This window comes from Semicossyphus pulcher, unplaced genomic scaffold, assembly GCF_022749685.1.
Source record: "Semicossyphus pulcher isolate SPU_LCO1_2020_fin unplaced genomic scaffold, fSemPul1.0.p SCAF_13, whole genome shotgun sequence".
Classification (NCBI taxonomy): domain Eukaryota; kingdom Metazoa; phylum Chordata; class Actinopteri; order Labriformes; family Labridae; genus Semicossyphus; species Semicossyphus pulcher.
The window spans coordinates 4,644,032-4,667,286 of NW_027211637.1; the positions used below are offsets into that span (position 1 = coordinate 4,644,032).

Consider the following 23,255-nt stretch of genomic DNA (forward strand, 5'->3'; position numbering starts at 1 on the left):
GTCAGAGGTCAGGGTCATGCTCCAGGAGGCAGCCATGGAGCTGGCAGGGAATCAGAGTTATGCTATAAAAAACACTTCAGAAGAAGGGGCAGCCTCTTTTAGCATCACGGTCTCTGCATTTTGATATCTAAAGTCTTCAAATGACAAATGTTATTCATGATTAAATGCCACATTAATTGTGTTAGGTTAAGGACCACCCACCTGACGTGTGTGTGTGTGCTCATGTACTGTATATAAACATATGCTTGCTTGTGATCCCCCACCCCCTTATGTGTGTGATTTTGCCCCTGTGCCCCTTTTCCTGTAACCATGCGGTTGCCAGTTTCCTTGGGCTTGGATGCACCAGACAACCAAAAAGCCCACTACACAAACTTTATTGGTGCCAAACACCCACCAATGACAATTATCCAACCCACGAGCAGGAAGTCACGGTCCCCAATCTGTCAAACACAAGACCTGGAGACCATTACTGTAAAGCATCTAAAGTTATTGGAAACTGGGAGCGCCACACACATGCTCCCCAAATGACGAGGATTAATAATTACGTAAGAAGTACGTCAGAGGGGACGTTAAGCTGATCAGAGGCGGGGTTTTACAGCATCTTTGTTGTGGCTCAGTGTGAAGGACATTAGATAAACCATCAGATTACAGCTTTAATGAAAGTCTTCATCGTGATCAACTAAAACTGGAACAGAGGTGGTGTTAACTTTGTTGTCTTTTGCCTAATCTGATAGATTTCACATCCAAGACATGAATTAGAGAAAGATAAACTATGTGCTTTCAACATGTAGAGGGCAAACTTTCACAGCATGCTAAACCGGAAATTTGTTATTGCTTAGTTTCTCTACTCTCTGAATATTGTTTGTGCTCCAGCATTTAGGACACAGAGCAGGATAAATAATTTGCAGGATATCTTATATGTAAGGTATCCTAACAGGTAAGTTAGATTCGGTCTTCTGTCAGGACCTTGACCAGGGAACTGAAGATGGTCACTAGGTGCTACACTGAGACAGCACACTGCTCCTAATACTTAGGAAGGTTCTCACATGCCTACACAAACTTCAAAAACTCAGACTAGACTTCCTAAAACAAAGTGATGTAGTTTTCATATGTACTGATTTTAATAAGAAGTAGCGTAGTGTAGTCTGTGGAAAGTGTCTCTAAAATTCTTACATGAAAGCAACGCAATGGGCAGCAAGAAATCTAATAAAGTAAGATAGTTCCATATAATAAACAAGGGTTTAAGAAATATTTCTGAGCATTAAGATAACGTAACTCTTTATCCTTTTGTAGTAACCAGATCTCAACCCCGCTGACAACTATAGGAGATTTTGGAGCAACATTGCATGATGTTCAAGTTTGTAATATAGTGCCAAAACCTAAAAATTACTGCCTGGAAGCATTAAAGCTAGTCTGACTCCTCATGGCAGAATGACTCATGAAACTCATGGTCCTTTATTAAGTCATCCGTCTGTATCACTCTCTTTATCAGGTCAGCTTGTGTTGCTGTTTTTAAATAGAAGAGCAGTATGTGTACCTGAATGCAGCGATGTACTCAGCATCTCCCATGGGAGGGTCCAGTCCTCCTGTCCACGCTATGTTCACATTGAAGCCCTCACCTGCTCCAGAACCGACCTAAACCAAGAACACATATTGCATTTCAGTTATGCATCATACAGTTAATAATATGCATATTTTGTAACTAAAATCTAAAGTATGAGCGTCCGTGCTCTCTGGACTTCACTCACCTCAGCCGGTGATCCACTGCCAGGGAAGAAGTTTCCGTCGTCGTAGCGGTGAAGCGAGATGTAGAGAACGCTGGGGTCACTGTAAAACACTTCCTGGGTGCCGTTACCGTGGTGGACATCCTAGCAAGAGGATGGGGAAAGAAATATTTATGTTATACTTACCAAAGCAACAAATCACAATGTTTGATTACAAGAGAGAAAAAGGTTAATGGGGCTGAGGGTAACTGTACAGAGTGAAGAAGGGCTCAGGTTTACTGTCTGAAAAGGAGAATTTAGTTGGCTAACGTTTGTGTGAATTAAGGATGGCAAGTCAACGGTCTGGCTTAAAATGAATGCTGCCATCAGTTGAAATTGAAACAAAACAGACGCGATCTGTGGTTTAAAAGTGTAACAGCAAGTCAGTAAGCTAGTTTAATTGATGTTGGTAATATTTTGGGGCTTAAGACTGCGTTTAACTCAGTCTAACTGGCAATGAGATGCTGCTGTTTGTTAGATTTGGCTTTTCATGGAAGCTAGCAAAGCAACACAGTAAATAAAAATGACGCTGAAACGTCAGACATGTTGGATCATCTCGTATAATTGTGTATTTTTAAAGTTCAAAATCTGACTGAAAATGACAACAGAAATAAACAAGTATGCCGACAGTATTTTCCGGTATAGACTGTTCAATTATCTGTCAGTTGTTAACCAAAAGTGTAGACAACTGAGTGTGAGTGTTGTTAGCACAGCATCACAGTGATTCGGTCTATACGCCATGATTACAATTCACACATTCTTTAAGTAAATAAGAATTCAAAGGGACTATCACAATGCTTTCCTCAATATAAACAACAATAGAGAGAACATTTGCATGAGGCGAGAGTTAACAAGTCATCTTACCCAGTCAACAATGAGGATCTTGCTCACACTGAGCTTGTGTTGGAGCTGCTTGGCGGCTATGGCCACAGAGTTGAAGTAACAGAAACCCCTGTTAGACACAGATAGAGAAGATTAAACACAAGTTTAAATACAATTCTTTAGAAAGTCAAGACTTTAAAAAGAAAATCGTAGTTGTTTTTGGTCAATTGCAGTTGTTTTGGGCTGCCAAAATGCAAGTTTGTTTTCATGATGCTCCCACCAGTTACTGAAGATAGCACCCACTACTGTATATGTCCAAAATATAAATAAAGTACACTAGCTGTGCAGGATTGTGCTCGGGATAAATGAGAAGAGGAGTCATCCAAGGATCAGTGAAAAAGAGAAACAACGTACACAGAATTAATCTTCCTGTCTCTCTTTGTCTTCTTTGTATCACTTCATTAATAAAACCTCCACAGAGAAGCTGCTGACAGTACAGCAACAACTGTGATCAGGCTGACAAAGTAAAAGACACACAGGCACACACACACACACACACACACACACACACACTTACATTGCATTGGAGTGGTCTGCGTGATGCCCTGGCGGTCTGACCACAGCAAAGCCGTTCTGTGCAGAAGAAGAAGACGCTATTAATCGGTGGTTCTCTGGATATAAAGACCTTTATGTGAACTGCTAATAAACATTTAATAGGTTCTTACAAGGAGAAGAAAGAAATTATTGACAGACATAAATCAGGCAAGACCTCTTCCTTAAAGGCACAACTGCCAAAATCCAAAATCAGTATAATGATCATATTCTTCAGTTAAACGATAGAAAATCCCTGCGATTTATCTGTTTTTCAAAATAATCATTTTGACTTTAAACCCAGGAGAAATTTCCCAGTAATATGATATATGAATGTTGCTTTGGTCAGCTCACTTACAGAATGGAGGATTAAGAAAATCTCATGTGGATTTAATATTTTTTTAACTACAACATCAACTGTCACAAAGTCAGTGAATTAGAGTCAGCTTATTATCCCAGTGAGTGAGGACATGCTTAAAGCCAAAATGCACGAGTTCTGGCGATGTCAGACAATGGACGACATTCAAGATATTATGTTGACTTGTAAATTAGTACATATAGCATACATTCCCTACGATATGTAAAGCTGAAAAACAGCTTTTCGGAAGTTGGTTTTTCTTCCTGCCTTGTTTTACACGATCTTTCTACTGTCGGTTTTATATATTTTTCGGGTAAAACTTTCTTGACTGAAGCTGCTAGCTATAAATGTTTTATACCAATTGGAATTTTTTCCATTTGGCATTTTGCAAAACAAAAAATCATTTCTTTCCAGACTATTATTCATTGTGAGGAGGATAAAGATGAAAGTTCAGTCCATTCATCTTTGAAGTGAGCTCGGAGCTCCTAAAAGCGGAGTGACGCACCGTTCTCTGCGGTGTGCACAAGTCTAAGTTTACACGTCTCTCTTACCCATGAAGATGACACACAGAAACAAAACAATGCTACACAAGGAGTGGATACAAACTCCACATTACATCATAATAATCTTGAGTTCCCAAAGAAGAGTTTCCTCCACTTTGAGTTGATTTTGACCAATGGAAGGGCCTGAAAAGCAGTGACTCTATGTGCATTGGGATAACACTAAACTGCCGTTATATGTCTGCTAAAAAGACACTGTCTCTAACTTTCTGACATGATCAGCCTGTATTTCCTCCTTCCTCCCTTATGTCTATTGCATCATGCCTGCAATAAATAGGTACAATACAAATATACTATTACAGCTGCTTTTTAATTGCAGTGTGGGACCTCTTGCCTCCACTTCATCCGTAAGTATCATCTGTAAACCCATTCTGTGCAGACACTGCTTAAAGCAAAATAGGTAACCTAAACGAGGCAATGAAACGGTCACACCACGGAGCCACCCATGTTGAGATTTCTGATGTTGGCTATGTGTGTCTTGGTCTTAATCTGTGGGTGAGAGAAAAATATTTCGCTCTTGCATTTGTTTAGTGTCTCACCTTTAGTTCTCGTTTGGCCACTCTGAAGGAGAGCTCTACTACGCTGCCTGCTGCCATGCGTGATGCTGTAGAGGTGTGCGACTCATTCCAGGTGGTGTCATTATCGACCTGCAAATGGACAGACAAACAATTCATGTGAAAATGATTATCGCATTTGCTGTATTACTAAAATCCCTCTAGGACAATAAAAAAGGGTATCTCTTGGCGTCGATGACCATGGGGTCGACTGATTTAAAGAGTAAGAAAACATCAGTTTGCTCCCCGTTGTGAGGACAGATCCATATTTCTGATATGTTTTCTTTCCATTACGTTTTTTCTTCCCTCTGTTTGTTCACAAACTGGCATTACTGTCCATCTGGATTGGACAATGAAATCTGAGGCATTTCTTTTATCCCCCATCACTGACATGTTGTTTTCATTAGTTTGAGTTGTCATGGTCCGACACGGACTGTCAGGCAAATGTTAGCTACGGGCCGAGCCAGCTCTCTTTTCCTCTTTAATATCCTGTCTTTCCTCTAATCTTCTCTTTCTTGACTTTGTTTCTGTCCTTTGAAACAATATCATATTTCAATGCAGTGATTGTGCTGTATTGTATAGCTTTGATTAGGGGCTTTGAAAGATTACAGTATGTTTGAAAAAATGTGTGCGTGTGTGTGTGTGTTGATCTCTTACCCCTACACCCCCACATGGTAACATCACAAACATCCTTTGAGAGAGGATTCCTGAGGAGAGAAGTAAGAAAATATAAGAATCACTTTATCATTCAGTTAAATTTCAGTTTGTCTTTCCTCCGTCAACATAATTATTTTATGTCCAGATGGCTAATGCTGACCTGACATGATCCATTGAAGAGTATTCATGTCGCGAGAAAACTATAGCGAAGCGATGTAGCACAAACACACGTTTATAATTTATTTTAATTAATTCAGTTCAAAGACAAAAATAGGAACAACAATTCTACCTTGTATTTCAAATTGTACAACATAACTTTTGAAAAGGCTTTTGTTCTTTTATCGAGTAGAACAGACCATTTGATGTGTGGTATTAATGTTTCAGTTAATATTTACGCTTCCAAGAAAAGACTTTCATGTTTTCTATCAAATCACTTACTTTAGCTTGGAATGAAAGCGAGGATAAAAAACACATTTTAGAAACGTCTCCTTACAAATATAAGAAGTCTGTTCAATTCAGACTGTGCACTACACAGGACTTTTATCGGTGGGTCTCTAAGGCCTGTAAAAGTCTGACCCATCATTTCATTGAGAGCTGACCTACTCATCTACCTGCCTAGTTGCCTGCACTCTGCTCACACTCAGTACGTATACGGGCAGAGTGCACACAGACGGAGTCCCACACTGGCTAAAGCTAGCAAGGTAGCTGCAAAAGAAATCCATCTTACTCATGCTTTTTCTCCAAAGTTGTCTACCCTGGTTTAAAACATATTTCTGATTCTTTATAAAAACTTTGGTGTTACATACCAGCCAGTTTGCGGTTATCCAGTTTGAGTCTGTTGAGCGGGTTGGTGCCGTAGAGCAACACATGGCGCTCTGTGTGGACGGACTGCAGCTCCTCCAGGGTGGCTTTACGGCCACGGATACTCTGTGTGAAGAGAATACACTTCATTTGCATTTCTCATCTCTAATACTTAGATGCTTTAAAAAACAATATTTCCATATTTCAGCCCTGAGGAGCAAGAACGGGACATAACAAAAGAGATCAGACGCACATGGAAAGTGTACAACATGTAATGAATGGCAATGTTAAACAGACAGAGAGGAAGATTCTGTCCCATCAGAAGTTCCTGTAAACTTAAAAAACTAATTAAATCTAATTTTTGTAGGTTGGATCAGGTAAAAAAAAAAATCAAATAGCACGTTAACATCAAACTTAATGTCATGTGTAAAACACAGAGGAGAAATAATAAGAAATGTTCACTCTCCAGACACACTGGCAGCTTCTTTTTTAAAAGCACACTGGCATAATCAGTGTGTGCGTTTGTGTGACTGTGTGCGTGTCGTACCTCACACTGTCCCCTCAGGCCTCTCTCCTGTAGTCGTGACCAGATGCTCTGTATCCTCCCAGCATGCTCTGGGTGACTGCTGTTGTCTCCACATGTACACTGGTGCTTCAGCATCTGAGAGTCATACACCAGACCTGCACACACAAGCAAAAACACAATTAATCACATTTTGTAAAAATAAATAAACAATATATTCACAAACATTTAGTCCAGATGTATCAGGTGAGTCATTTTTAAATATATATAAACAATAAAAACATGTTGCAATCGGGGGAAGTTTTATTTTATTTCTACAGATTTTATTGCCACTTCTACTTTATTATTACTTTCCAGGACAATCAGGAACTTTACATTTATGTGGTACGAAGCTTGTGTTTATATTAGTGATTTTATGTGGATGAATGTCCACAGTGTCTCCCCTGCTTCCTCGGGAGGCCACAGACAGGGAACTCAAACAAACATTATTTTTTTCAGTCCTCATAGAGATACCATCCCTCATTATTTGAAGGAAAGGAAGGCAGTGTTTTGAGTGTTCAGTCAAAAAATTGCATCAAGCCTCCTAACCAGTTGTTACAACTTTAAACTAAAGTGCCAGTCAGGTCTTTAAGGTCACCATGAGGTCAAAGTGTTCCCTTTTCAGTGCATGGTGCTACATACTGAGGATAATATAAGAGTGTTACCCTTTTTAATACTTTAAAAGCCAGCCTGACTCACCTGTGGTGAAGCGTGGTTTGCTGCTGGTGTCCTGTGCCAGGCTCAGGGGTTTCTCAGGGAGAGTGAGAGATGTGGAGGCTGGGGATGACTGTGTGCGTGACAGGGGACGATGGATACCCAATCCACTACCGACCCCACCACTGCCGCCGATGCGTAGCATGGGTACTGCTAGGGTCTCCATTTGTCGGTGCAGCTGCTGCAGCTGCTTCTGCTGTTCCCAAAGCAACGACTACAGAGAGAATGATAAGGATGAAACAGATATAATTTAAGGTAAATATCCCACAACATAAAACGTCTTTTAGCTCAATATCCCGTATCATCGAGAACAATCTCTTTATGTTGATATCAGTTAAATGACTTTGAATCTGTAGGGGATTTTTTTGGACTCTAATCGTCCTTAAAAATCTGGTTACTAAAATTTTTAACCCCATTTCCAACACCTTAACTTGAAAAGCTGGATCGAGGTTGTTGCTGGGTCTTCTTGTAACAAAGCCTCCTGACTATGTGGTTTGTCTGCTTTGTGCCTGACAAATTTTCTGAAAGACTAACAGCTCATCTCACAGTGCATGCTCCCTCTCATCATGTGCTGAAATAACCACTGGGATCTAATAAGTAGTTGTTAAACCACGTAGGCAAACAACAGAAAGTAGGATCATGCAAGTAAAAGAGTTATGCCGCCATCTACAGGACTGTTTGAAGAAGAACAGGTGTATAGTTTATGTGTGTGTCTGTATATCTAATGTTTAAAAGGTGTAATGTTTTTGCCAACCTGGTTGAGTATGAGTGCATGCTCCAGGTTCATTTGCTCCTCATGACTCTTTGATGAGGTTGGCCCCGCCTCCCTCAGTGACTCCGCCCTCGCTCTGCTCTGATAAGTTGGCTCTGTGGGCGACGTACCACCACCGTCCTCTGAGTCCATGTCCTCTGAGGGGATCTGATGAAGTCTGGGCTTCTCGCTGGACTTGGACATCAACTGTGCATGTACATATATAGACATAGAGGTTGGTAGAAATACAGTTGTTTGACCTTATTCATTCACAACATAAAGATGCAAGAATGCAGACTCAAAAATGCAGTTACTGCAAGTCACACCTCATCTAACTTAGTAAAATGCATTTTTTTAATAAAGGAGGGGAATGGATGTGTAAATATTAGGAGTTGAGTGGGAAAACATGCCTGCTGTCTTTGGGAAATGTGGAATTTTTTTAAGAGATCCAACATCAACCATTTTGGGATCATGAATATCACCAAAATCTGCATGACTTATCTTCTGAAGTTTGTTATTGGAGGACAACATCTACAATTTACAGCTGATGAAATATTTAAACTGCAATGTCCACATTTGAAATTGCAGCCTTGAGATCTTTGTGGTTCTCCTTCTTCTAAAGTCGGAGCGCCACAGGAATCTCTTCCTATCATAAGATGATTGAATACTCAGCCACTGTTTTCTGAAAGATGTATCAGCAGCAGCCTACATCAATGAATTTGCTGCCATTTTTGCCTCTTATGTCATTACGCTGTCACAATTTGTAATTTCAGAGCCTTTGAATCTTTCACTAGCTGGCTAACTTGACACAATGCGGATTCAAGTCTGACCTGATGCAAACGTGGCACAAGGAAACATTCAAATTCTGTAATTACAGCCGAAGGAAATTTATTACTTTATTAAAAAATAATAGATTGTCTGTTAGCACTGACCATTACAAGTTCTGCGTTACAACCACCATACCCACAAGAACATTAAAACAATATCCAAACTTCAAACTCTGGATGACCTCCCGTATCATATAGTTCATATCTGACAGAAAAACAGAGTTTATTTCAACACCAGGAATGGGCTTCCCTTAAAAACAATCGAAAGATGGATTAAGGATGACTTTTTCAAGGTCAAACTCAAACATAACGACAGAGTGGAGCCATAGTTTAATAACATGAACGCACAACAGGACTATAATTAAGTAATATCAAGACAAGACCATGCTGTGGCATGTTTCCCCCTCTCCCTACTCCGACATCTGGACTCACCAGGCTTCAATCCTCTCCGTCACCTTCAGCTCCACCATCAACTCAACCAGATGACCAAGACACGTCGCCTTCTTTACATCCCTCCACCCATCATCCACTGCTATCACCACTGTGGTCTCTCTAGCAGCAGACCACAGGCTCTAAGAACAGGCACACTGACATCATTTGCCACCACCGTCAACACTGGAGCCCCTCAGGGTAGTGTCCTTGGCCCCTTCCTACATACACAAATGACTGTACCAGCCTTTCACCCATCACCATGCACTTCAATTACTCAGGTGACACTGCCATATTTGGACTACTTAAAGGCACTAACTCAGGTTCAGTCGAGTAAAACTTTGCAAAATACACTGACACCTCCCTCCAGCAGACTGTGGACGAAACAACATACGACAAACATACCCCATGCTGGACTAAATTCCACATGAATCTACTCCAAATCATCTACCCAAATTTCAGTATATGAACAACAGAACAATCACTGACTCGTTGACACTGTTGTATGGATCTGAAAATATCTGTGTGTGTGTGTGATTACATGAATGAGTTGGAATAAAAACAGGGGTGTGAATGCATATTTGTAGACGTGAATAAGTATGTTTCATGTAATAAAAGTTTCCCTCTTGGACATTAAAGACCATCTATCTATTTTAGGGATTATTTCTCTATGAATACAGAGGATTGTGTACCTTGCCCAGGTGAGTTTGCTGTTTGAGCCTCTCCAGTAGTTGTGTGTTGTGCTGCTGTTGGAGGAGATGTGTGTGAAGGGCCCCCGGGCTCTGGGGGAGCGGCTCCGAGCGTGTTCTGCTCAGGGGCTTGTGGTGCTGAGCGCCTCCGGGAGTCAGGTGGTCCAACTGGGAGGCAAACTGGAGAGGAACGGTGTCTAAACCTGGAACTGGTCAGAGACGAAGCACATAAATAATACGTTTTACAGACACGCAATTTCTCTAAATCACTACACTGTCATCTTTGACTCTGTTGCCTTTTAAATTGATTGAATAATATAGTTTATATAATAAACTATATTAATATTTTACCTTTTAAATTGTTAAACAAATATAAGATGTGTTGCTGACGTGGTACAGCCACTGAACTTTGAGAAAAGTAGGGCAAAGATGGATGAAGATTAAGAGAATTGGATTATAACTGCAGAATTTGTTTACTTGCTAATCCATCAATTAAACATGATAATTCTAAATGTAACCACTAGGTGGTGCTCTAACATTTCAAGCGAAAACCAAAAGACCCTTGTGAAATGACAGTTTCTTTTAAACTTATTAATGTACAGTATGTGTTACTGTATATTTTGTGTTTGTAACCTTGTGCATTTTTCCTCTGCACATAGTCTGAGATGTCAGATATAAAATGGAAAAGACAAATGTGTTTCAGCACCAGAATTCTGGAGCTTGGGTTCATACTGAGTATGCACATGCATGTTCATGTCTGGAGTATATGCGTTGACGTTTGTGTGTCTCACCAGCGAGCAGAGGAGTGTGTACCAGTCGAGAGGGCTCCAGGATGATGACAGGGAGGTGAGGGTTCAGTTGCCCGGTCTGATCCTTTCTGCTCAGGGGGAGGAAGACGGGCGAGCCCCCGGCTGTCATCATCGACATCCGGCCGACCTTCATAGAGGACAGCTCTCCGTCCACCTGCACACACACAGTAACACAGCTTTAGCTATAACATGCTAGTTCCATCACAGCTGAAGATATAACAAAACATGACATGATAAGAATTTATCTAGACACTTTTATTCTCATCTAAAGTCCTCCAAAACGAAAAAGTATCAATGTCATAGTGACACAGCATTTTAAAGACACAGCGCTTCCTGTGTGATGCTCTTCCTGGGTTGGGGAGGGTAATGAATGAATTAATTTCATTCAGATTCTCAAGTCATGAGATGTTGGGCTATGTGAGCTTTGTCAGATGTTCATGTTACCTTTTACACTGTGCAGACTCTACTGTACAGTCACGGCAGTTTAAAACACAACTCCTGCAGTTATTAAGTCTGGCAGTGAGTCTAAAAACTTTGTCTTTCAAGTTTGTTAAAGTTAAAATGTTCTTTAGGAAACGTCTTAAATGTGACAGATATTTAAAAAAATCACTTTTCTTACTTATTTAAGGGAGAAAAACACAATGTCAGAATAAATAGGTTGTAATGTCAGACATCAGTGTTTACCCTGGCGTTGGCTGGTAGTCCCAGTGTGATGGTGGGCAGAGTGGAAGGACTCTGGATGGTGAAGTTAGCTAGAGTGCCATCTCGGAGCAGCAGCTTCTGGGCCTGGAAATGACCCACATAATTATTATTCAAACATAACATTTAATTTATATTCAGATCTGAATTACATTTTTGTCAGTAACATTATATGTACACACCTGAGATGGCTGTTTTTATGAGAGATATCTTGTCTTTATCTTATTGTTTTCTGCTGCGGTGACCAAATGTCAGAGTTTGCAAAATGTAAATATACAGAAATCTAAACCTCTGCAGTCTAATTAAACGTAAGCTGGTGTTTGGCCCTGAGCTGTCTCGTCACCGGGGGAATCGTGAGTCAGACATCTGCAGCAGGTGTGACAGAGGTCGACTTAATGTGATTAAATGAATTATGTATAAACAGCTGACAAACACTCAGTGCTCCCATGCTCCTGTGTCATTGCTTAAAACATGTCATTACTCAGCGTCTCGCTCAGCTCATGAACATGAACTACTCTTTTTTTTTTTTTTTATTAAACTGTGTGCTTACTTCTTTAAAATGCTCAGGTTTTTTTCTTTTCAAGGCAGCAGGGCCTGACTGAGCAGCAAGATAAAGACATGTTTACTTTTATATTTAGGTTTTTTTTTATATATATGTTGCTCTTTATCTATCCAACCTCATCCTGATTTCTCAAGTACTGCATTTTCCAAAAGCAGTTTTCTAGTAAAGAAGTAACTTCTTACTATTATTCTAACGCACTGATTTGGGGAAATTAATTGTTAGTTTCTGTCAGTCAATCTTAAGGTTAAGGGAAAGGACTTTAAAAACATAATGCATGTGTGTCTGTGTGTGTGTGTGTGTGTGTGTGTGTGTGTGTGCTAACCTCATGAGAGAGGCCGCCTGCAGAGGGCAGCAGCCCATTCTCATTGGGCAGACTGTCATTAGGAGAACTACAGCCAGAGACCGGAGTGCTGCTGCTGCTGGGGGACGAGTCTGATAAGAAACAGGGAGAGTGTGAGATCAGAGTATGATAAGACATCTTGATAAAATTGCAAAAATACCAAATATAATTCACATTGATTAAATCGAATGACATCATATTAGCAAGGAATGAAAACCATAACATCAAACAAAGATACTGAATTGCTGCTCTTATAATTTCTCTGTGTGTGTGTGGAGTTACCGAGTGTGTCAGGAACTCTGTGTTTGACAGCAGGCGGGGCGCTCTCTTTGCGGGTCAGCGGGCTCTTGCGAGTGTTCAGGTGTTTCTTCAGCTTGTGTTTCACTTTCAGGTTGGGCTCAGACGCTAATAACACAAATTAAAGCAATTCAAAGAAAATTACTCAATGTGATCATGTGCAATTAGTTTGCTTAGTGATCACTGTAACTGTCAACAATGATCTGACCTATTTCCAACTCATCTGCTACAGTTACAAAAGTATTATCCTTTTTTAGGATTTCACGCCATCATTAAATGTATCATTGAATCTTGAATTCATAATGTAATCAAATGCAACAGGACACAGTCAGTGTTGTCGGATGTTTTACCTGCTCTGCGTAGCGGCGTCCCTTCTGAACCCTCAGAAGAAGAAGGCTGTGACGGAGACGTGACAAGAGGCTGGGAGGATAAACTCGGGTCTGGGCCCAGCTTTCTGTAAAAACACAAGACACACAACAATTGGGGTAAAAAGTCCCACTTCGTATGGTAGAGGTTCACAATGAATCACAGTGATACTTTTCTCTGTTTGTTCATGTCACCTGTATGCCACAGGAGGTGCCGTCAGAGTGTTGGAGTTTGTTCTTTCGAGTGCCGCCTGTTTCTGTTTCTTAAGAATCACCTCCTGGAGTTTCTGTTTCACCAGGGAACTGGCGACTGCACCTGTCAATAAATAACACAAGCAACCACTTAAAAAACATAAAAGGACTCAAACAGCTTCGTTATAAAAGGGGGGGCCAGGAAAAGCCGATGTACCAAACCAATCCTGTGTGCACGTTTTACAGGACATAATCAGTGACTTACATTTCTATGACAAACAAACTGTAACAATACTTTGTGGAGATCCAGGAAATACATGTGAAGTACGACATTCATGCATGCATGTACGAGAGTAGAGAGATTTGCATGTGATCCGGGGTAAGGTCACGGGTTTGTCTGGGTGTATAATCGCTTCTACAGCTGTGTGTCTGTGTTTGTCTGCATGTGTGTGCAAATGTGTGCACAGAGAGGTGACAGGAGGTGCTAGGAGTGATCGAGTCAATATTGACCCACTGACTTTATGTGCACAGACCCAAGGCTATCTTTAACCCCTCTGTTGTAGCTCCACTTGTCAGGATATATTTAGCAAAGCAAACAGCTTTGAAGTCACACCGAATAATACAGATGAATAAGATCTCCTACAGGGTCTCTCATCTCTGGCCACTACGAAAACACTCTTTATTTTTCAGTGTGATTGAGTTTGAGAGCGTGTGTGTGAATGGACTCACTCTGCTGACTCTTCTCTTTGTGTTTAAGTTGCTGCAGCTCCTGCTTCTCGTGGTGCTCCTGCTCTCGCCTCCTCTGCTCCATGTTAAACTAAAACCCATACACACATTAATATTATAGTAATACATGTATGGCAAATAGACATGATAGATTCCATTTACACAGTTAATATTGGATTTAATGTTGCACAATTATTCTCTCAGCTTTACTTTCTTTACCCGGATGTGCTGGTGCAGTTGTTGTTGGGAGAAGGAGGAGCGGGGCTGAGGGGAGAAAGGAGTGAGGAGCAAAGGCGGGTGCAGCGGGGTGAGGAGCGCCGTGTCCGAACAAGGGCGCATCCCCCGCTCTCCCACCCTGAGGTCCATGGGAAACAAAGCCGTGTTCGACACCGGCACCGCCACAGGGGAATCTGGGAAAAGAGAGGGGTGAGAGAAGGGAGGGAGGGAGAGAGAGAGGCGTCAACTTTCTACATCCCCATAAGACAAACAACTGTTGGAGACTCTACCTGAAAAACGATGAGCACACGAAACAAAGACAGAATGAACCAGTGTTTGGAGAACACATGGATAAAAAGGAACACCAGTTTTGGTTTTGTGTGACAGGTGCAAACTTAGTAAGAAATATGCATCTACAAACATGAAGACAGGATGTCTTTATAAGTTTCGCAAGACAAACAAAGCTATGTAAACATATTGTGCCAGTTGATCCGTATAGAAATGTTCAAAGTAAGATGAGTGAATTGTCTGAAATTGTAGACCCTTTTTTTAATTAAAGATAATGTGACACGTTCACATTAGACAGGACAGTTCACTGTTTAAACTACTATTTAATCTTTATTATCATTACCCTAAATTGCAGCTTAAGAGTCAGTTAAGGTGAACAAACATTTGCTTTAGGGTTTCATGGAAAGCAACGACTCTGTAATCTAGACAAATAATATATTAGCAATGAAATTCAAATGAAACTATCATATGAAACTTAATAGGCACTAATAGCTTACAGCCATACTGTAATGGTACCACCTCCTTTTAAAGCTCGTCTGATGCACCAGCCTTTGACAGGACATGACATTTTGAAAATACATTTTCTTACACTTTGTCTTATTTTAAGAATAATAATCATCTTTATCTACTTTACAACCGCACTGAACAGACAATTTTTAACACAGCATGTATTCTGTTAGCATTAAGAGTTGCATATCACATGATTCTTAGCAGTTGGTGGGGGGCTGTAGTGGGGAAAGGCTTATAAACAACACGATAGTAGATCATAGTTTGGCTTAGAACGTGGACAGAAAATGCAGCATCATTCTGGAGCTTTAAGAGAGTAATAGAAGAAAACTGACCAGACTTTACTTGATTAATTTTGTCTAAATATAAAACTATGTTGAGTCTTAACTTGATCACTGATTTTGTATTGAACGGTCCTCCAACATTGAGAGAAGGAAAGGTAGCTTTGCAATGTATGTTGTTTTTATGTCACTGTTTGTCTGTTTGCCAAGATGTTCATTTGTATTGGTTTTAATCGTTTGTGGGGTTGTTTTTGTGTGTTTTTAGACCTTCCTGCAGAGGGACCACAGATGTTAGCAAATTAGCTATATAGCTAACACTGGCTAAACAGTTGTGTTGTGCACGGCCCCTGTCAAATAAACTAATAAACTTAACTAAACTAAACTACAATGTTACAATTTCATTTAGCAGACGCTTTTGTCCAAAGCAACGTACATCTGAGAGTCAATACAACGCAAGCAACAATCAAGACAGGAGGGAACAAAGTCAGTAAGAGCCAAAAAACAGCTTCAAGTGCGAACGGACACTGGTGCTGACAGGAAGTGTGTAGGGGGTTTTTTGTTTTTGTTTTTAAATAATAATAATCATCGTCAGCAACATCAACAAGATCAGTATAGTCAGCATCATCATCATGAAAATCCTAGTCAGCATAAACTACATCCTCGATGTCATCATCATCAATAGCATCAATATCATTAAGGTCAGAGGTGTTCATAAAGAGCTGGGTCTTTAGCTTCTTCTTAAAGGTGAAAGGGACTCTGTGGACCGAATGGAGTTTGGTAGCTCATTCCACCACCTGGGGACTACTGAGGAGAAGAGACTATTTAGCGACTTAAGGCCCTATTATGCTTAAACATAAACATTTTCAGTGCTGTGCTAAAAACTGTGCAATAATTCATAACAATCCATTTTATTATTTATATTCTTATACAGGCTTGTATTGGGGCAGCTGTTGCTCAGTGGTAGAGTCTTTCGTCTCTCAATGGAAAGGTTGAGTGTTCAATCTCTGACTGCTACAGTCACAAGACACTACAACCCAAATTGCCCCTGAAGGCAAAGCCATCGGGTATGAACAGGCAGATACTGATTGGAAACTGGAAAGGGTGAAAGTGACGTGTAGTGCAAAAGCGCTTTGAGTGGTCGGAAGACTAGAAAAGTGCAACATAAGTACCGTCCATTTATCATTTATTGTTCAAAATGTATGTGGCATCAAACCCATCCACAATGGCACGAGACTTAACCAGAAGAGTTGCCTTTGGAGTTTATTTGATTGTTTGTGTCCTAACTGAGAAGATTTGGTTGGGCAGAAGGATGAGTTAAACAGGCTCCCGAGGGAGAGGGAGAGCAGGAAACTGAACCTCAAACTGCTCCAGTGGAAATGATAAAACTGACAATGCAACTGACCAGCAAATGCTTCTGTACAAAAAGATCAATAAGGTTTTTTGTATACACACTAGGTGTGAATACTGATACAACTTTAGTGCAACTGTATGTGTCTCTCTTAGCTAATATCTAAACTAGAACAAAACACACACAGTGACAAAATGCATTTCTGTTTTTCTCTCACTCTGTCTGTTTTTCACAGACACACACACGAATTTCCATCCTCTTTGCATGCAGTTGGGGTTATTTGCATTGCATGGTTGAGTCAATGGGAAAGATTGCCTCATCCGGCGCTAAAAACAGGATCCAGGAAGGGAACAGCTTGGGAAAAGGCTGGGGGTGGTTTCTGACTATGACACACTTGCACACACACAATCACACACACAGTCACACTGCTAGTCACAAAAAATGCAAACTGACTCACACTGAAGCCAAAACACAGCTGCAAACACATGCATACGTTCACATACCGTACACAAACATAAACACAAACTCACCTGCAGATACATTTGTTCACGCACATAAACACACACTGTACAGACGTTTACACACACACTCACACACAGCTGCACTCACAGAACAGGCTGGAGCAAACACCTACTGCACAAACCTGCCTAAAAACCAAAAACACACAGAGCAAGCGTTGAAATAACTTGGGGTGACATCATCTCCGAGCTGCTGCGCCTGCTGCTCTTGTGTCAGGCTGCAGTGTGTGAAGTAAATGTCACTCACAGAGAGGCTTGGCCTCACGCCAACAGCAACACTGGAAATTGGTAATAGGGAACAGAAAAAGAGTAGAAAAAGAAGCATATTTTCTGTTTTCTCTACAAGCGGATGTGTGTATGCGTGCACACACAGGAGTTACCGCGGTCTCATTAGCATCTTTATTTGGGTTAATCTGACATAGCAGTGTGTGTTTGTGTTTGTCTGTGCAGTGTCATTCTCCATATTAGGGGGTTTGAATGTCTGAATGCCGACCGTGGCTGGAATAACAGAAATCCCTTGGCAAACGCACACATACACACACACAGAGCTATGCACACATTTTCTTAGTAATGACACCAAGGAATAACAAAGCCACTGTTCTAAAGGAAAGGACAGGAGGACGTGCTTATACAAGGAAACAAAGGCTGCCACAGTGTGCGCGCGCACACACACAGTCGGGAATACCAGTGTCTCTCCCTCCTGAGGGTTATAAATAGCAAAACACACACCAGTCCAACATTTACCTACACAGGGCTTTTTGTTTCTGCAGGGAAAGCCACACACACACACACACACACACACACACACACACACACACACACACACACACACACACACACACACACACACACACACACACACACACACACACACACACACACACACACACACACACACACACACACACACACACACACACACACACTCGTAGAGCAAGCCCGTGATGTCACCTCCAGTTTCCAGTTGTTGGTAATGTAAGAAAAAAAAGTCAATGAATGTGCTAAAAAGAATTAAAGAGGGCAGAATAAAAGCGAAAAAGAGAACAACAAAGAGGATGTTCATGTTTTAATTATAATACGCACTGACAGCCAAGGCAGCTGATCATGATCATGATCATGATAACTATATGATTGATAAAGGACAATTAAAAGCCCTTCTCTTTCGTCCATGTATCTTACTGCTGACCCCTAAGTTTTCACTGTCATCGCAATATTTAAGTGCCAATCTCGAAGATCTCAGTTTCGTTCTCTTTGGCGGCACCTGTGGCGATAAACGGTCATTGCGGGAGCACACTTCCCAGATATCCAGACAGTGCTGCATGTGTGACGTCTACGGTTGGCTCCGGTTGTAACTCCTGGTTTTCCTGGCTGACGGTCGCTTTCCTCTTTAGACTGTTTGCCTTCATCTGAGCGTTTGTTTCTTTTTCTTTGGATTTTCACTTATTTTTGAAGTTGTATCTGTAGTCATCCATCTTTTCTTTGTTTGTTCAGCCATAGTAGATTACTGCTTACTCGGAACACTTGAAGAGACCGAAAAAGTAGCCGCTTAGCTCCGCCTACCCTCTCTGGCAGACCAGACCACTGCTGGGCGCCGCAAATGTCGTAACAGACACCCAGTCTGTAATAATACTATAATGCAAAGGCTTTCATCAGTGGGCCATAGGCTCAATCACCATTGTGTTACCTCATTCGGCGATAGATAGTGACTTAACAGACATTATTTACATGAAATCTTCGAGATACTTACTTTTACTTTGTGTAATAAACACATTTCAACAGTCTGCCTGTAAACCAATGAATAAGAAAATCAACATTTAAAAAGGCCTGCTCAGGTCATGCAAGTACATAGCTAGATCACATGACCCATACAAACACAAACAAGTAAAGGGAGCTGGTTCAGACAGAACTGATTAACTCTTTTGTTTTGTTTTGTCAGCTGACTAATAAAAGGTTTCTGCTGCTTTCTGATACTTCATTAATAACAGTTGAGCTTTCTTTAGAGCCAAGGTTTTACAAAGAACTCAGTGTGTAGTGACCCTGAGGTAGTACGTAGCATTAGGTCCTTTGGTTGAGAAATAATCTCTTTGACCACTTAGCCTCACCGCTGCCCAGTGAGCGGTTACATGGTTTCTTTCAGAATAGTAAAATAACTGATAATAACACAGTTTCCAGTTAGCAAACATGACTTTAAGTACTGAAACCTAGTAGTGGTTTAGTCTCTGGACCTCTGCAACCACATTTAATCTTTGCACAGTCTTTCCATCCAGGGTCTCTCCATGTAATATGGAACTCTAATGTTTGTAGTTTTCCAAAATAATGATTTTATGTTAGTTTTTTACACCTGCACATCATACTTATAGATGAAAATCAAATTGCGATGCTGTGTTGATTTTTCTTTAAAAGCAGTTTTTCCGTGCAGACAGAGCTGGGAAGGCATGTACACACATGTAGAAACATACACTGAGTTCCATGTGAGAGCAGGAGGAAATATGACAGGCTTGCCTTGAGAAAGCCTACAAATGTCAGAAAAGGGACAAAATGCAATGCCTAAACTTTATCAGTTCTGAAGTGAGGCTGCTACAGTTCAGAAGGAGCCGGGCCATACTGCTTCAAACAGTACATAACGTGTATGATGGTTTACATGGGTCAGAACGCTGCAGGAGTAGAAATGCAGTCACATTTTAAAAACACAACCACTTACAACTAGCACTATAAATACTGCGGTCAATAGCACTGTAGAGCTAAAATAAAAAAAATTTATGTAGCCACAACTTTAAATACATAAACTGAAACTTCCTTAATTGTGTTTCTGTCGAAAGATCTCATCTTCTCTATCAACCATTCTTTTCTAAGGACTTAAAATCCATGCAGATTTTCCACTACATCCTGCATAATATTGCCAGTATGGCTGTAAACACGGTGCAACATTTATTTATATGTGGTATTAAAAAGATCTTATAAAGTCTGGAATTTACCTTGAAGACCCAGTGGGTACCCTGGTAATGGATTAACATGACAGATGCAGGCTTTTACAGGACGTGATGCACAATGCAGAAGACAACAATATTGTCATTAACAGTGTTGGATGACATGATTGACCATGTTCAATCTATAAATCAATTAATCAATTAATTATTTTTTTATACAGCGCCAAATCATAACAGAAGCTGTCTCGGGACATTTTACCTAAAAAACGGTTCTCTTTTTCATGTTCTGTTGGCTTCTTTACTAAACAATCTTTGGCAGCACCTATGGCGATAAATGGTAACTGCAGGAGCACACTTCCCAGATATCCAGACAGTGTTGCATGTGTGACGTCCACGGTTGGCTCCGGTTGTAACTCTTGATTTTCCACGCTGACGGTCGCTTTCCTTTTCAGACTGTTTGCTTCATCTGAGCGTCGAGTTTGTTTCTTTTTCTTTGGATTTTCACTTATTTTTGAAGTTGTATCTGTAGTCATCCATCTTTTCTTTGTTTGCTCAGCCATAGTAGATTACTGTTTACTCGCAACACTTGCAGAGAGCGGAAAAGCAGCCGCTTAGCTCCGCCTACCCTCTCTGGCAGACCAACCACTGCTGGCTGATGGAAAACGCGTCACTAACTGGGCGCTGCTTGTGATTCTTTCCGCGAATGTCGCCACAGACACCCAGTCTGTAATACTGCAAATGCAAAGGCTTTCATCAGTGGGCCGTAGGCTCAATCACCTTGTGTTACCTCATTCAGCGATAGTGACTTAACAGACATTTATTTAAATGAAAATCTTTGAGATTATCACTTTAAGGTGTGTAACTTCTGCAGAACTCTGAGACTCATGTCACCAACAGAATTGTTGTTTCCAACAGGTTTTATCAACTCAAAAACAGCCAAACTCTTAAAGACTGAAAAGTATCACAAAGAGACTTTTCTTAGTCAGCTGTAAAGATGACACCTATAATTTGTAGACAGAACAATGAGCTTCTATTGAGAGACAATACTTAGTAAAACTAAACCCTACTGCGCTATTGTGGGTGTGTGTGGGCGTCTATGAGTGCATGTCAGTGTGTCATTATGGAAATAACCAACGACGCACTACAATACAGCCTGTCTGGTTGTAGAGACCGTTGGGAATAAGCTGGTTTATGACAGATGAGGTAGATTAGGCACTTTTAAAATTAAATACATTCTGTATAGATGTGTGTGTGTGTGTGTGTGTGTGTGTGTGTGTGTGTGTGTGTGTGTGTGTCTGTGCGTATTGGCAGAGAGAGATACATACAGTCATTATAGGACCCCTGACATTATGGATGTGTGTAGTATTAAGTAATTGTAATAAATTGTATAAATTGTAGATTTCTTTCTGAATAAAAGACTGGACTTATATTAAACCCGCACACCTATTTGTGACACCTGTGTTTTATGTAAAATGTTAATAACAGTGTGTGTGTGTGTGTGTGTGTGTGTGTGTGTGTGTGTGTGTGTGTGTGTGTGTGTTGTGTAAACTGCTTTGGCAGCAACATGCATTGTTCATGCCAATAAAGCTATTTGAATTGAAAGTACTGAGTCTGTCCCACGGCCTGGCATTTAGCTAATCCTTTCCTCCTGATTCCTCCCCTTTCTGTTCTTTCATTCTGAACTGGTGCTCTGCTTAGTCAGGACTGGTTTTACAGGTAGGACAAGGATACACAAAGGCCTCTCTCTTTTTCTTTTCCTCTCTCCCTCACTCCCTCCGTTTCATGGAGTGGACACTTGTTGACAGAGTAAAGGAGGAGAAAAAACAGGGAAAAAATGGACATAGCAGACTAAGTCAGTCAGAGAAGGAAATTAAAAATAAAAGAAGAGCGAGCTGATAAATGTAGTCGCTCTCTGCACACTGCAGGCGAGCTGACAGCCGGCATAGTGCCACTAGTGATTCTCAGGCCGTACAAAGTCAATAACTAACTGAGCAGACGCCACCACTTTGCGTCTTGTCACACGTCCAAATATAGCTGCAACGCCTTCTTCTGTTGTGACTCTACTGTATGTGTGACTGGGTGAGTGCGTCTAAATCACACTACAGCTTTCAGAGGCCACAGGTACTTTTAAGAGATAAAGATGTCATTACCTCAGGGTGTCTGAGTACAAAAAAAGACTTTGATGCAAATGAAGGCGGTTTAAGGAGGGAGGAACTTAAAGAGAAGAGTCAGACAGGAAGAGCAGATGTAAAAAGAAGAGTGAGAGAAAACAGAGGAGGGAATATGGAGTAGGTGAAGAGTGGAAATGTCCGAGTAGGAGTGACAGGACAACCTGACACGGCTGAGAAAAGTCAAGCATTCTCCTCTTCACCCAGTCTCTGTCACTCCCTTCATCCTGTTCTCCTCAAGCTCAGAGTGGCAAGCGTTTGTGTTATGGTGTTATCAACATGTGTGTGTGTGTGCTGACAAGTAACCTTACATGACATAAGCTGCAACAACAACCTGACACTTCTCTCCTTCTTATCTCTTCCTTTATGCCCCTGCAATAAAAAAGATGCACGTGTGATGTGTTTTCTGGTGCTGTCAAATCAAGAGTTATTGCACTGACTTGGAACATTGTGTGTTTGTGTGGGTTTTGCAGGTGTGCACCAGCATTCATTCCAAAGTATAACTGATCATGTTTGCAGGGTGTCTTCCCTGCTTTTTTGCCAAAGAACACAAAAGTTCCCATTTTATCTAAAGCAAACAAACACGGGGTTAAAGCCTCAGGTGAGTCTGGCTTTCCTGAAGCAGTAGGAGACGCTTAATGATTTGCAAAACAAAGGGAGAAGTACACACTGCAGGAGGAAATATAAGGCTGAATATGAAAGAGTAATTTCTTGAAAATAAGTTACATTTCTGTTTTCTTGGTTAAATATTTATCTGGCAAACACGAGTCTGATATCGAGGTTTCATATCGTTTTTGTGACTGAGTGAAACGGCTTTTTCTGCCCAAAATTGACCCAAAGAACAATCATTTGTAACGATTCAAACCAGATAAGAGCAGCAGATCCTGAAATTTGAGAAACTGGAACCAGCATTTTTTGCATGATAAATTATTTA

At 40.8% G+C, this 23,255-nt stretch overlaps 1 protein-coding gene across 3 annotated transcripts in view; it reads right to left on the reverse strand.

Moving 5' to 3' along the window:
* Positions 1–23,255, reverse strand: part of hdac7a (histone deacetylase 7a) — a 70,934-nt gene that overhangs the window by 10,504 nt on the left and 37,175 nt on the right. For all 3 annotated transcript variants that reach the window (XM_069660433.1, XM_069660434.1, XM_069660435.1), the window contains 19 exons: positions 14,288–14,478; positions 14,072–14,159; positions 13,346–13,466; positions 13,136–13,239; positions 12,771–12,893; positions 12,471–12,580; positions 11,572–11,673; positions 10,870–11,041; positions 10,082–10,287; positions 8,137–8,340; positions 7,368–7,596; positions 6,654–6,787; positions 6,112–6,232; positions 5,306–5,355; positions 4,634–4,741; positions 3,163–3,218; positions 2,628–2,715; positions 1,749–1,868; positions 1,538–1,635 (listed from right to left, as the gene is read on the reverse strand). In XM_069660433.1, coding sequence (XP_069516534.1) covers positions 1,538–1,635; positions 1,749–1,868; positions 2,628–2,715; positions 3,163–3,218; positions 4,634–4,741; positions 5,306–5,355; positions 6,112–6,232; positions 6,654–6,787; positions 7,368–7,596; positions 8,137–8,340; positions 10,082–10,287; positions 10,870–11,041; positions 11,572–11,673; positions 12,471–12,580; positions 12,771–12,893; positions 13,136–13,239; positions 13,346–13,466; positions 14,072–14,159; positions 14,288–14,478 — 2,425 coding nt within the window. The remainder of the gene's footprint in view (positions 1–1,537; positions 1,636–1,748; positions 1,869–2,627; positions 2,716–3,162; positions 3,219–4,633; positions 4,742–5,305; positions 5,356–6,111; positions 6,233–6,653; positions 6,788–7,367; positions 7,597–8,136; positions 8,341–10,081; positions 10,288–10,869; positions 11,042–11,571; positions 11,674–12,470; positions 12,581–12,770; positions 12,894–13,135; positions 13,240–13,345; positions 13,467–14,071; positions 14,160–14,287; positions 14,479–23,255) is intronic.